This window comes from Podarcis cretensis (assembly GCF_951804945.1).
Source record: "Podarcis cretensis genome assembly, chromosome: 4".
In the NCBI taxonomy this organism is placed as follows: Eukaryota; Metazoa; Chordata; class Lepidosauria; order Squamata; family Lacertidae; genus Podarcis; species Podarcis cretensis.
The window spans coordinates 5,419,449-5,432,076 of NC_137173.1; the positions used below are offsets into that span (position 1 = coordinate 5,419,449).

The following is a 12,628-nucleotide window of genomic DNA, read 5'->3' on the forward strand; positions in this document are numbered from 1 at the left end:
TCATGTTGTGTGGATGCCTGATGATCGTCTTCCAAAGCAACTACTCTATTCCAAACTTAAAAATGGAAAGCGTAACGCTGGTGGTCAACAAAAGAGCTTTAAACTCTCTCAAGGCAAATCTTTAAAAATGTAGTATAAACACTGACAACTGGGAAACACTTGCCTGAGAGTGCTCCAGTTGGAGAACAGCCTTTCCCAAAGGTGTCATGGGCTTTGAAGACACTCGAACTCAGGACGCAGGAGAAATGTGCTAAGACGAAGGCATGCTTGGCAAATCCACACCGTGATCAACTCCCACCCGGAAACCAATGCCCCCACTGTGGAAGGACGTGTGGGTCCAGAATTGGCCTCCACAGTCACTTATGGACTCATTGTTAAAACCGTGTTCATGGAAGACAATCTTACTCGGCTACGAGGGATTGCCAAAGAAGAAGAAGAAATGGGGCTGTTACTGCCAGCTATCTGAGCTTGCTTTTCCTATAAGTAAGCCTCACTGGCAAAGCCACGCCGCTTCAGTGGCCGTCCTGAAGCGTAGTGGCAAGGAATCCTGCATGTAAATCTCTTGATACACCTTTATAATAAAGCATTCGAATTAGAACAGAATTCAGAGAGAATTGTCGAGTTGGAAGGGACCCAGTGGAACCCCCTGCAATGCAGCTGTCTCTTGCAGGGATCGAACCTGCAACCTTGGCGTTATCAGAGCCACCCTCTAACCAACTGAGCTACTCTGAAGTTTTGTGCATCTTGTTTTGGCATCCCTGCAACTGGGTCCTTTGAAGCATCAGTCAAGACTTTGCCCTGGTCTGCATTTGGACCTGCAGATCAGAACAGGAGGGTGTGGTGGACCCTCAGCATATACTGTACTAAGGATGTCACCTTAAGCCCTAATCCACTGTAAAGATGCTTAGAATCATGGACTTAGAAGGGACTCCTGGGGTCATCTAGACCAACCCCCTGCAATAAGTACTTCTTATGCGACCGTGAGTCTCCTTGACTGAAGTCTTTGAGACTTATAAGCATGCACGAGATCTGCTTGGCGTACGCCCAGGACCTCACTTAGCCTTCCTGGGACAAACAGTTTTATGGTTGCTAATAAACTGCACAGATCATGATGAGGACTTAGCAGCAGGTGGACTGCCTTGTCAGATCAGGCCAACGTGCACCTGAGCCTGTCCTTGATTTGCGAAGCTTGCAAAGCAGATTCCTGGGAGATAGGAAACTTTGCTCTGTCGGTTGTGATCAGAATCAGGTATTCAGAGATAACCTTTATCTGGTTACGGAGAAGGCAGTTAAGAGTGTTATAAGAATTCTAAGGTCTCAAATATAGAATAAATGTTCATATATGTACAAGGCAAAGACACAGCAATCCTGAAGCCATTTTGACACTCCCAAATTGACCTCAAATATTTCTCTGCAAGGAAGAAGGAAATGGGAAAAGCTTTCCAATTGTCTTTGGACTGTAGGAAATTACAAGTCCTTGCAAATACAGTTCAGCAAGTATCTGTTAAGTTTAATAAACTACAGTGGTACCTCAGGATGCGAACGGGATCCGTTCTGAAGCCTGGTTCGCATCCTGAAGCGAATGCACCCCGCGACTGCACATCTGCACGTGTGCGGGTTGCAATTTGCCGCTTCCGCGCATGCGCATGGCGTCATTTTGAGTGCCTGTGCATGCGCGAGCAGCGAAACCCGGAAGTAATGTGTTCCGTTACTTCCAGGTCGCTGCAGATCGCAACCCGAAAGAGCTCAACCTGAAGCAACTTCAACCCAAGGTATGACTGTATTGATATGTGGTAGAGATTCAGGAACTAAAGTATTTACCATCTCAAAGGCATGGCCAGGCTACCCAGAAACTGCAATCAAGTGAGGCATTATCAGGTATCCTGGCAGACAGGAGAGAAGCAACCCTCTCAAATTTCTGCTGGAGACCGCCTCCTTCTGTGATGTATGTATGATGTTTTGGGGGGTGGTCTTGGGCAACAAAGTGGGCAATTTCAAAAGTCTTTATAGGAGCTTATGCACGATTGTTCTGGATCTCTCCTACCTCCTTGCAAGGAAGGGAGGGAACTTTGTTGCAACAGAAAAGTAAAGATCCATTCATCTCTGACCAATCATGGACTTAGGGGACCCAGTCCCTTGGGGAGTTGGACAGCAAAAGCCAACCCCCCCCCCCATTTTTTCCTGTAACAAGAACATTACAGAAAGAAGTGGAAGAAGTATCCCTCGGAATAAGAGCTGAGTTTCTGGGCAACCTACCCCATGTCCCAAACACATAGAATTGTGTTGTAGAGATGTCCTAACCCTAACCCTAACCCTAACCCTAACCCTAACCCTAACCCCAAAAAACCCTGCTTTTCAGACTAGATAAGCAAAGTTTGCATTTGAATTTGAAAGGCCCTTCCGGCTGCTTGTAGTAGGTGACCGATTCTCAGTGGCGTAGCGTGGGTTGTCAGCACCTGGGCAAGGCAAGTAATTTGCACCCCCTAACCCGTGGATTTGCGCCCCCTAACCCGTGGATTTGCGCCCCCGAACCCTAACCCCCAGATGTTGCGGCCGGTGCGGCCGGCCGCCCCCGCACCCCCCACGCTACGCCACTGCTGATTCTTTACTGTTTAGATCTGAGGATGGAACTTTCTGAATTCAAAGCATGATCTCTGCTGTTGCTGCTGAGCTCTGGGAAGATTTTACATAACAGAGGTTAGAACTTTGGACTTTGGAGACAAATAGTGAGTTCTACTTCCAGGAAGGAGTGGGTTGCTTGTTGCAGAACCAGATGCTTTCTATTAAGGTCCAAAAAAGCAGGTTGCATCTACAGCAGCTGATTTTATCATTTTGCAATTTTGAATAAATTTGTGCTCCTGCGAGTGATTCTTCCAAACCATAGAAATGAGACCTGCCAAGGAAGCTGTTTCATCGGATCGACTCAGGCAGTTTGCTTGCTCGTCAATGAATAGGGCAGAGAGGAGAGGAACTCTGCGCATGCTTTTGGGTTGCTGTTTTTTAGAATCATAGAATCATAGAATTGGAAGAGACCACAAGGGCCATCGAGTCCAACCCCCTGCCAAGCAGGAAACACCATCAGAGCACTCCTGACATATGGTTGTCATGCCTCTGCTTAAAGACCTCCAAAGAAGGAGACTCCACCACACGCCTTGGCAGCAAATTCCACTGTCAAACAGCTCTTTTAAGCTGCTACTTCACACCTCCTATCTGGACCCTAGGAATGACCAGTCCAGAAGGGGCTGAAGAGCACTTACGTAAATGCATTTATTTAATGATATTAAAGCAGGCAGGCAGGCAAGTTGCAGACAGAGTGAAGCAAGCCGGCACCCTGACCAGGCAAGGGGTTGATTTGTAGGGGGTGCGGAAGTCCAACAGGGAAAGTACAAATCTGCCCCATTCCCCTCTCACTATTATCAATGACAATTATTACTTGCATTTATATTCAACCTTTTTCTCTGAGGAGTGCCTGGCTCTCCTCCTCCTCATTTTATTCCCCCAACAACAGCAACCCTGCAAGGTAGCTTAGGCTGAGAGGCAGTGACTGGCACCCAAGGTCACCCTGTGAGAGTTTCAGGGCCTGGTGAGGAATTCAAACTCTTCTCTCCCCCAGTGGTGGCCAAACTTGGCCCTCCAGCTGTTTTCGGACTACAACTCCCATCATCCCTAGCTAACAGGACTAGTGGCCAGGGATGGTGGGAATTGTAGTCCCAAAACAGAAGGGCCAAGTTTGGCCACCACTGCTCTAACCACTGTACCACACTGCCTCTGCCTCTTTCATGCAAACTTTTGTGCTTTTTTCCCCTTATTAAACATTTTTGTTTTGAGCCACGTGCAAGCTGCTCTAGCAGGAGAAACAATCAGCCGTCAGATTCTCCCCAGCTGCCTCTTTCCATCCCAAATACAGCATTTTCAAACACATTAAATACTCCTCCCTTACTACCGAATCTGGTTTTATTGACAATAAAATTAAACAGGGTTAAGCTTGAAGTAAGAATTGCATTTTTTAAAAATCAACCAATTAAATTGTTTCATTGCTTGATCGATCAACCAATCAAATAACTTGCCCCTCCTTTCCCCTCCCTCCTCAACAGCTGCATGGATAAGCGCCTGATTAAACACGCCCCTCGCAGAGACGCTACAGGGCTCCACTGCGCAGGCGCGCAGGAATCCTCCTGGGAGGGGCGGGGAGCCGCCGGGGACGAGGAGGCTCCACCCACGCGCCTGCGCACTGGCCGCGTAGAAAACCTAGAGCTAGAAAAAAGTGAAGAGGGGGGAACAATTCCGGTGAACGATGTTGGGGGAAACAAACAAGACCCTCCCCACCGCCGCAGAGCGCTTCCGGGGCATGGTAGATGCGCTTCCGGGGGCATGGGGGATTCGAACCGGGGACGGCTTCTCCCTCAGCAACGAAGTGGGAGGTGAGGGGAGAGGGGAAGGGGAAGGGGGGCAGGAGAGAAGGAGATGCACGGGGGGGGAGGGACCGGGGGCACCGCGGGCTCAATGACCCGGATGCTGTTGGCCGCTGGAGGTCATGACCTTTGGCTTGCAGGGGAGCCCTTTTAACACCCCCGGGCAGTGCCTAAAGTAGGTGCGGGGGGGTCTCACTCTGTGACCCCCCAAAGGCCCCACCAAGTATTCCTGGGCCTGTGGGGGGGGAGAATCCTGACCCCATAGAGGGAGGGAGAGAAGGCGGTGCCCCCAGCTCCGTCCCTTGCTTAATATTATATTATAATTGTAATGATTATTTTTATTTGTTTCTCATCTTGTAATAGAATAATAAGCAGAGACATCACCTTACCAACAAAGGTCCGTATAGTTAAAGCTATAGTTTTCCCCGTAGTGATGTATGGAAGTGAGAGCTGGACCATCAAGAAGGCTGATCACCGAAGAATTGATGCTTTTGAATTCTGGTGCTGGAGGAGACTCTTGAGAGTCCCATGGACTATAAGAAGATCCAACCTCTCCATTCTGAAGGAAATCAGCCCTGAGTGCTCACTGGAAGGACAGATTGTGAAACGACTAAACAACAACAACAACAATAACAACAACAACAACAATTTATTATTTATACCCCGCCCATCTGGCTGGGCTTCCCCAGCCACTCTTGTGCTGTGAACCGCCCTGGAAAACTTTCACCATGTGATAAACTGCTTGCCTTATTAGTCCTATATTTATCATTCAGGATGCAATTAAGTGCAGCTCCACTCAGTTCCCTTGTTGCCTTTGTTGTTGTTGTTTAGTCGTGTCCGCCTCTTTGTGACCCCCTGGACCAGAGCACGCCAGGCACTCCTGTCTTCCACTGCCTCCCGCAGTTTGGTCAAACTCATGCTGGTAGCTTCGAGAACACTGTCCAACCATCTCGTCCTCTGTCGTCCCCTTCTCCTTGTGCCCTCCATCTTTCCCAACATCAGGGTCTTTTCCAGGGAGTCTTCTCTTCTCATGAGGTGGCCAAAGTATTGGAGCCTCAGCTTCAGGATCTGTCCTTCCAGTGAGCACTCAGGGCTGATTTCCTTCAGAATGGATACGTTTGATCTTCTTGCAGTCCATGGGACTCTCGAGTCTCCTCCAGCACCAGAATTCAAAAGCATCAACCTAGTAATTTGAAAGCACACTAGTTCAAGTAGATAAATAGGTGGCGGGAAGATAAACTGCATTTCCATGCGCTCTGGTTTCTGTCATGGTGTTCCATTGCGCGGGAAGCAGTTTAGTCATGCTGGCCACATGACTCAGAAAGCTGTCTCTGAACAAACGCCGGCTCTCTTGGCCTGAAAACGAGATGAGTGCCCCACCCCATAGTCACCTTTGACTGGACATAACTATCCAGGGGTCCTTTACCTTGGTCCTCTGAGATGCCTGCGATACATCCAATCCAAAAGAATGCAAACGAACCAATGTTGCTTCATTTACATGTGTTAGCGTCAAGTATTCATTTTTCTAGCACTAGGAGGTTGAATTGTGTTTGCTGAGGACCATGTGTTGGGTACTGCCTGTGCCTGGAATCCCTTGGTACAATGTGGCAATGGTTTGGCTGTGTGGTCGATGAGTGAAGGATCGTTTCTTAGGGACACAGGATCAGACCTGCCCCTGTCCTTTATAGTCCCATAGCTGACTATACAGTCATACCTCGGGTTGAAGTAGCTTCGGGTTGCGCTCCGCAGCGACCCAGAAGTAACGGAATGCGTTAGCGTTACTTCAGGGCTTCACCACTCGCGCATGTGCAAACACTCAAAATGACGTCACACGCATGCACAGAAGCGGGTTGCATTCTCTTCAGGATGAAAATGGGGCTCCGGAATGGTACACAGAGGTAGCACTGTAGTGCTTTTCCAACCATTTTTCTTCTCCCAATCCCTCAGGAAGACATGTCCACACTCTTTCCTTCCCTCTTCCCACGAGTCACTGAGGCGCTGTGGTTTAACCTGGACCGGCCATGTGTGGATGAGAATGAGCTTCAGCAGCAAGAACAGCAGCATCAGGCCTGGGTGAGCCATGCAAGGAGAGAGGGGACTTTGGGAATAAAGAAGAGGAAGGAGCAGGGCTGTCGGATGGAGCCAGCCAAACATTAGGAAGAACTTTCTAACAGTAAGAGCTGTTCAAAAGTGGTGGCCTCTCCACTTTGGAGGTTTGTAAACAGAGGCTGGCTGGCCACCTGTCGGGGATTCTTGAGCTGTGATTGGTTGGACTGGAGGACTCTGGTGGTCCTTTAAACTCTATGCTTCTGTGTAGTGAACAGGAAAAAGAAAGAGCTTTTTCCTGAGGGCAATCTCATACTTTGTCCTTTGGAAAGCCTGTCCTTTCCCCCGCTTTCCCCCCCAATTCACCTGTCTTCATTTTGAACTTTCCTTCTGGATGTTCTTGATAGTCTCTCTGAATTAATTTAACATTTTCTCCCTTTGTCACAGCTGCAGAGCATCGCTGAGAAAGATAACAACTTGGTCCCAATTGGGAAGCCTGCCTCCGAGGTAACAACCTTGTCAGCCCTTGGGATACTCTGGGGTGGGGCGGGGGTGTTCTGCACCTAGATTGGGAGGGTTTGTTCAAGGAGCTATGGATTTGGGCAGGTTATGGGCTGCCATTATTATTATTATTATTATTATCATCATCATCATCATCATCACCACCATCGCATACTTAGATAATGATAACACACCAGAGGAAAGAGTCTTGTTGCCCTGGGATTACCTCCACCTCCGTCACTTATCTTAGATATGCCTAATGGCTTCACTCCATCTCATGGGTCCTTTCCTCTCATGGTTCCTCTCGATTGGACCATTTACATCAGAATCTCACAATTGCCACCCCCATATCATCACTCCTCTGCCAACCTAAACTTTCTGGTACCTATTGAGCCATTCCCTGGTTGCTCTTAAAAGTGGAATGGTTACTGCTCTCCTGGTTGCTATTATAACTATATTATAACCATCTTCTGCAGAAAAACAGGCACCTATATCTTGCAGGGAGATAGCACAAAAGCACAAGGCCTTCTAGGCTTAATGAGGATGTGAGAAATTCTAGGCTTACCCTTTAGGAGCTACAAAAGAGCGGAGAAATCCTGGACTCCTTTTAAGAAGATTGTGACATGTGTAAGAAAGGGAAAGGAACTGAGACAGGTGTTTCATATCATTTAGGAGAGCTTGCAGGATTGAGAGGAACTTCCTGCGTTTTAAAGCTGCAATCCGCCTTGAGGATATCAGGGGTGTAGACAAATTGTAATATTGTCTTGAGGGCTTACATGGTAAGCCACATGGTTGAATTTATTTGAAATATTGTTATATCACCTTTAACGGTAACAGCCGTATCAAGGCAGTTTGCAAAACATTAAGCAGCCAGTTAAGTCAGCTGTTGACCAGGGGCTGGAACAGGAAAGATCCCACATTGTGGACAAGGGCTCTGTGGCGCACAGGAGCTGGGAGGAGAGGCTGGCAGGAAAGTGACGGCTGCGCCTTTGCTTTGCCTTAGCAGACTTATGACGAGGAGGAGGAAGAGGATGACGAAGATGACGAGGACAGTGAGGAAGACTCCGAAGATGATGAGGACATGCAAGACATGGACGAGATGAACGACTACAACGAGTCTCCGGATGATGGGGAGATCAATGAGGTTGGTAGGGGGCTCCTCATGGGTCTTGGCTTCCTCGTTCCCACGTCTAGATCTGGGAAGAATTCTGTGGGATTCACTGGGGCGCCCTTGTAGCCAGACAGCGGACCATGAGGGAGGCAGCAGTGCATACAAGGAGGTCCTCAGCAGAGGTGCAGTGCTGAAGGAGCTGAGCAACTCAGGGGGCCTGGGCACGTAGCTCACATCCTCACAAGAGTCTGTCCATTTGCAGTGGCTTCCCTTTCAGCTTGGTCTCTTAGCAATTCATCGTTTTGTGTCCCTCCCCAGGTGGATATGGAAGGAGCAGAGCAAGATCAGGACCAGTGGATGATCTAGATTCCCAAAAGAACTCAATCCAGCCTTTGGATGTGTATCTGTCCTCCGTGGAGCAGGAAAGGAGGGGAATGTCTCCCCGAGCCGGGCCGTTTGCAAAGCAGGCTGGTGCATGTGTGTGATCCAGGCCTGCCCTGAATCCTGGCTGGGAAGTGGGACCCATTCCTGCCCCCATCCCTGCCGCAGAAGTGCTGCCCCGCTGGGCTCGTTCGTTGTCATTCTGCTGAAGTGTTTGAGGCAGCTAAAAACTCCAGAGAGGAAAGGAGTTGAGGTTCAGCACTTGACTTTGGCAGCAAAGGCAGCCGGTCTTTTGTTTGCGTTTGGGTGTGTGTGTGTGTGTGTGTGTGTGTGTGTGTGTTTTCTGCTCTCGGCAGAAACAGTTTTGTCAATAAACCTTTTTCTTTTGTTATCTGGCCTATGTTTTTTCTTCTCCACCCTGGCATGTGGTTTGAGGCTCCATCACAGTGGTGTTGGTGGGGAATTGCCTGCACACCTCTGAGAAAAGAATGTAAGAATCAAAGACTCTTAGAATCGTAGAATTGGAAGGGACACGAGGATCATCTAGTCCAACTCCTGCAATGCAGGAATTTTTTTTGCCCAACATGGGATTCAAACCCATGACCTTGAGATTAAAGTCTCATGCTCTACTGACTGAGCCATCTGAGAAGAGCCTACTGGGTCAGGCCAATAGGGGCCCATCTAGGCTAGCATCTTGTTCTCATAGTGGGTCTCCAAACGCCTGTGGCAAACCCCCACGCAGGATCTGAGTACAAGAGCATCTCTCCGTGTGTTTTTTCAGCAAGTGGTGTTCAGAAGCATTGATGTGTCCGACCACAGAGGGCAGAGCGTAGCCAATTCCTGCTCTTTAAACAATGCCTGCAGACTGTAGCCGAGGCAGAAATTCAGTTTGGAACAGAACTGGTGTGCGAAATAACAGGCAGGCTCGACAGCGCAAACAATGCAGGGAATTTGTTGTGCCGCTAATATTTTAAGAGGCATTAGTGAAAAAGTGTATTGCCTGAGAAGTGTGATCCAATTTGCTTGGAGGTTAAACAGGGTGGGGTGGCAGGAGGTTACTATAGAGAGGGAAGGTGCCCAAATTGTGAGAATTCCTCCCTGATGATATTTATCTTGGACCTTTCATTGCTTTTTTGGCACCAGGCTAAGTCTGGCCTGTTCTCTAACAACTTGAAATAATTCCAGTTACAGATAGGTAGCCGTGTTGGTCTGCCATAGTCAAAACAAAATAAAAAAATTCCTTCCTTAAAGACCAACTAAGTTAGTTCTTGGTATGAGCTTTCGTGTGCATGCACACTTCTTCAGATACCTGTGTGCATGCACACGAAAGCTCATACCAAGAACTAACTTAGTTGGTCTTTAAGGTGCTACTGGAAGGAATTTTTTTATTTTGTTTTAACTTGAAATAATGTCTGAGCCCCTGTTTAATCATCCTCTGTTGTTTGGTGTTTTAATGGCCTGGTTTCACAGATTTCGCCTGCACTGCTGTTTTTATAGTAGTTTTTAAATAAAATTTTGTTATTGTAAGCTGCTTTGGTGACATCGGTGATTGCAGGACAGAAATCTGATTAAATTGATGAGTACAAGGAATTTGTGATGGTTTTTCTCTTGGTCTTCAGTCAGTCAGGGTGTTGTAAAATTTGCTGTGGTTCTGAGATTGGCTCATTTGGTAACTGACCTTTGAGCAAAGCCCATCTAAACACTGCAATCCCTGGCCATCTAGGAGAGGTGCTATTTGCTAGGTAAAGATAAAGGGACCCCTAACCATTAGGTCCAGTCATGACCGACTCTGGGGTTGCAGCGCTCATCTTGCTTTATTGGCCGAGGGAGCTGGCGTACAGCTTCCGGGTCATGTGGCCAGCATGACTAAGCCGCTTCTGGCGAACCAGAGCAGCGCACGGAAACACTGTTTACCTTTATCTACTTGGACTTTGACGTGCTTTCAAACATTTCAGAGAAATGTTGCCAGGTATAAAGGTAAAGGACCCCTGACAGTTAAGTCCAGTCACGAATGACTCTGGGGTTGCGGCGCTCATCTCGCTTTACTGGCCGAGAGAGCCAATGTTTGTCCACAGAGAGTTTTTCCGGGTCATGTGGCCAGCATGACTAAGCCGCTTCTGGTGAACCAGAACAGCGCACGGAAACGCCTTTGCCTTCCCGCCGGAGTAGTACCTATTTATCTACTTGGACTTTGATGTGCTTTTGAACTGCTAGGTTGGCAGGAGCAGGGACCGAGCAACGGGAGCTCACCCCGTCGCGGGGATTCAAACCACCGACCTTCTGATCAGCAAGTCCTAGGCTCTGTGGTTTAACCCACAGCGCCACCCGCGTCCCGCTATTTGCTAACTCCTTCCTTTAATTTTAAAGCCCCATCCATTTGCCCCTGGTATTTTGTTCAGACTGAAAAAAAGACAGTTGGAGTCAGGGCAGATCGTTTTATTCTCTAAAGTCATTCAAGTTAGATTTATAAATATAATTCACAGTGTTTACCTTTTGCCTTGTTTTTGAACCGCCTTGAACTAGACTGAGGCCTGTTAATCAGTTCCAATCGAGAAGTCTCGGGGCTTTTTTTGTTTGCTGGCAGAGAAGATTTCAAACTGCCAGTTGATAATTGCAACATCCAAATAGCTCACTTGCCTCAATTCTACCATCTGGCAAGGCCTTCCAAGGGGAAGTCAGATCTGCATTCCCCAGTGACTCAAAGTAAATAAAGAAATAAATAGATCAGCTTAAAAACTGGCCGGTCTTGCGCTAGGAGATGAGTGTTAGCAGGTCTTCAGTACCCACCCAAAAACGGGAAATTTGCGTGAGAACAGAGTCATTTTGCTTTCGTTATATTGGTGCCATTTCCATGGCTGTTTGCAGGGGTGTGCAAACCAGGACAGGATCTTCCTTTGCTCTCCTTCCCTGCAAGGAAGGAGACCACCCCATCTCTTTATAGCCGCATCTCAGGCTCTTGAGGAAGGAGCTGTCTAGGCCCCCATTGGCGATGTTATAAGAATTTTAAGGTCTCAAATCTAGAATAAATGTTCATAAATGCACACATATCTAAATATATGAACCATGTGTCTGAAATAGTACAGGAGAGCAATCCTGGGGCCATTTTGACTCTCCCAATGGCCTCAAATATTCCTCTGCAGTAAGGGAGGCAAATGGGGGAAGCCTTCCCTTTGTCTTTTTGCTTGCAAATCCTGTCTTAAAGGCGTATTTGGGTGTGAATAGGGTGAGCCTGTGACCTGGATTCAGGAACTAAAGTATTAACCATCACAAAAGAATGGCCAGGCTGCCCAGGTAATGCAATCAGTGACCATTATCAGGTATCCTGGCAGGCAGGATTTCTGCTGTAGACTGCCTCTTCTTGTGATGTATGTATGATTTGGGGGGGGGGCTTGGGCAACTGGGTGGGCAATTTCAAAACTCTCTATAAGGCCTTGCACACCATTGTTCAGGGTTCTCTCTCCTGTGTGTGGTGAGAGGGGACCTGTTGCAACCGTTCCTTGAAGATCAGGCTTATTAGCTGCTTTGCTTCTGTTAATGGAGAAATCTGAGGGCTCCCTTGCACAAAAAAATCCAAGGACCCCAGCCAGGAATACCAGAGCAAAACAGCAGCCAGTAGGCTTGGTCTTTATTGAAGACTGTGGTGACAGGACTCCCACCTGCCACCAGGTGGAACAAGATGGAAGCCCCGAACAAAAGAAGACCCCAACTTTTATTAGCTACTACTCCCCCATGCTACACCCCTAAAACTACATCATAACTACATCATAACTACATCATTGACACATCACAAAGAGGAGGGGTTCAGGGAGGAGTTGTGGTGGTAACCTGAGTGTCTTGTCACCTGTCCGGTTCCTCCTTTCCCCCTCCCCATGATTACATTCCTGAGGACAAAGAGGAGTTCCCTGTTTCCTGCCCCCAGAGGGAAGGGCTGGTCACTGTCCTTTGTTTCAGTCTGTACTGAATCCACTTCCATATGCAGGTCCTTTATGAGTGTAATGATCTTCTGTCTAGGACCATCAAGGTTGGCATGCCAACTGGGTAGGGCTCGCTGCAGACGTGTTGGCTGCCTTGTGTCAAGTCACCCTCCTTTGATTGTCCTTCCTTCAAGGTGTAAAATAAAAGTGGAACGGTACAGATCCGATGTACGGCTGATTTTCTATGAATTTATAATAGAAGT

General features: G+C 47.9%; 1 protein-coding gene across 2 annotated transcripts; it reads left to right on the forward strand.

The window, feature by feature from the left end:
• Nucleotides 1-4,314: 4,314 nt before the first annotated feature.
• Nucleotides 4,315-8,842, forward strand: ANAPC15 (anaphase promoting complex subunit 15). Of its 2 annotated transcripts, none has more exons than XM_079974239.1 (5): nucleotides 4,315-4,421; nucleotides 6,360-6,485; nucleotides 6,906-6,965; nucleotides 7,963-8,103; nucleotides 8,389-8,842. In XM_079974239.1, exons 1-5 carry the CDS (start codon nucleotides 4,356-4,358, stop codon nucleotides 8,434-8,436), a joined length of 441 nt encoding a protein of 146 aa, XP_079830365.1. In that variant the 5' UTR covers nucleotides 4,315-4,355; the 3' UTR covers nucleotides 8,437-8,842. The 2 variants fall into 2 exon arrangements, with proteins under 2 accessions (XP_079830365.1, XP_079830366.1); XM_079974240.1 differs by having other exon boundaries at nucleotides 7,966-8,103.
• Nucleotides 8,843-12,628: the final 3,786 nt, after the last annotated feature.

Bases quoted from the DNA above. Each gene is read 5' to 3' on its own strand.
- ANAPC15 (XM_079974239.1), top strand. From the start codon at position 4,356: ATGCGCTTCCGGGGGCATGGGGGATTCGAACCGGGGACGGCTTCTCCC. The intron at 6,966-7,962 runs GTAACAACCTTG...GCTTTGCCTTAG, and splicing joins TTGGGAAGCCTGCCTCCGAG to CAGACTTATGACGAGGAGGA. The intron at 8,104-8,388 runs GTTGGTAGGGGG...GTCCCTCCCCAG, and splicing joins ATGATGGGGAGATCAATGAG to GTGGATATGGAAGGAGCAGA.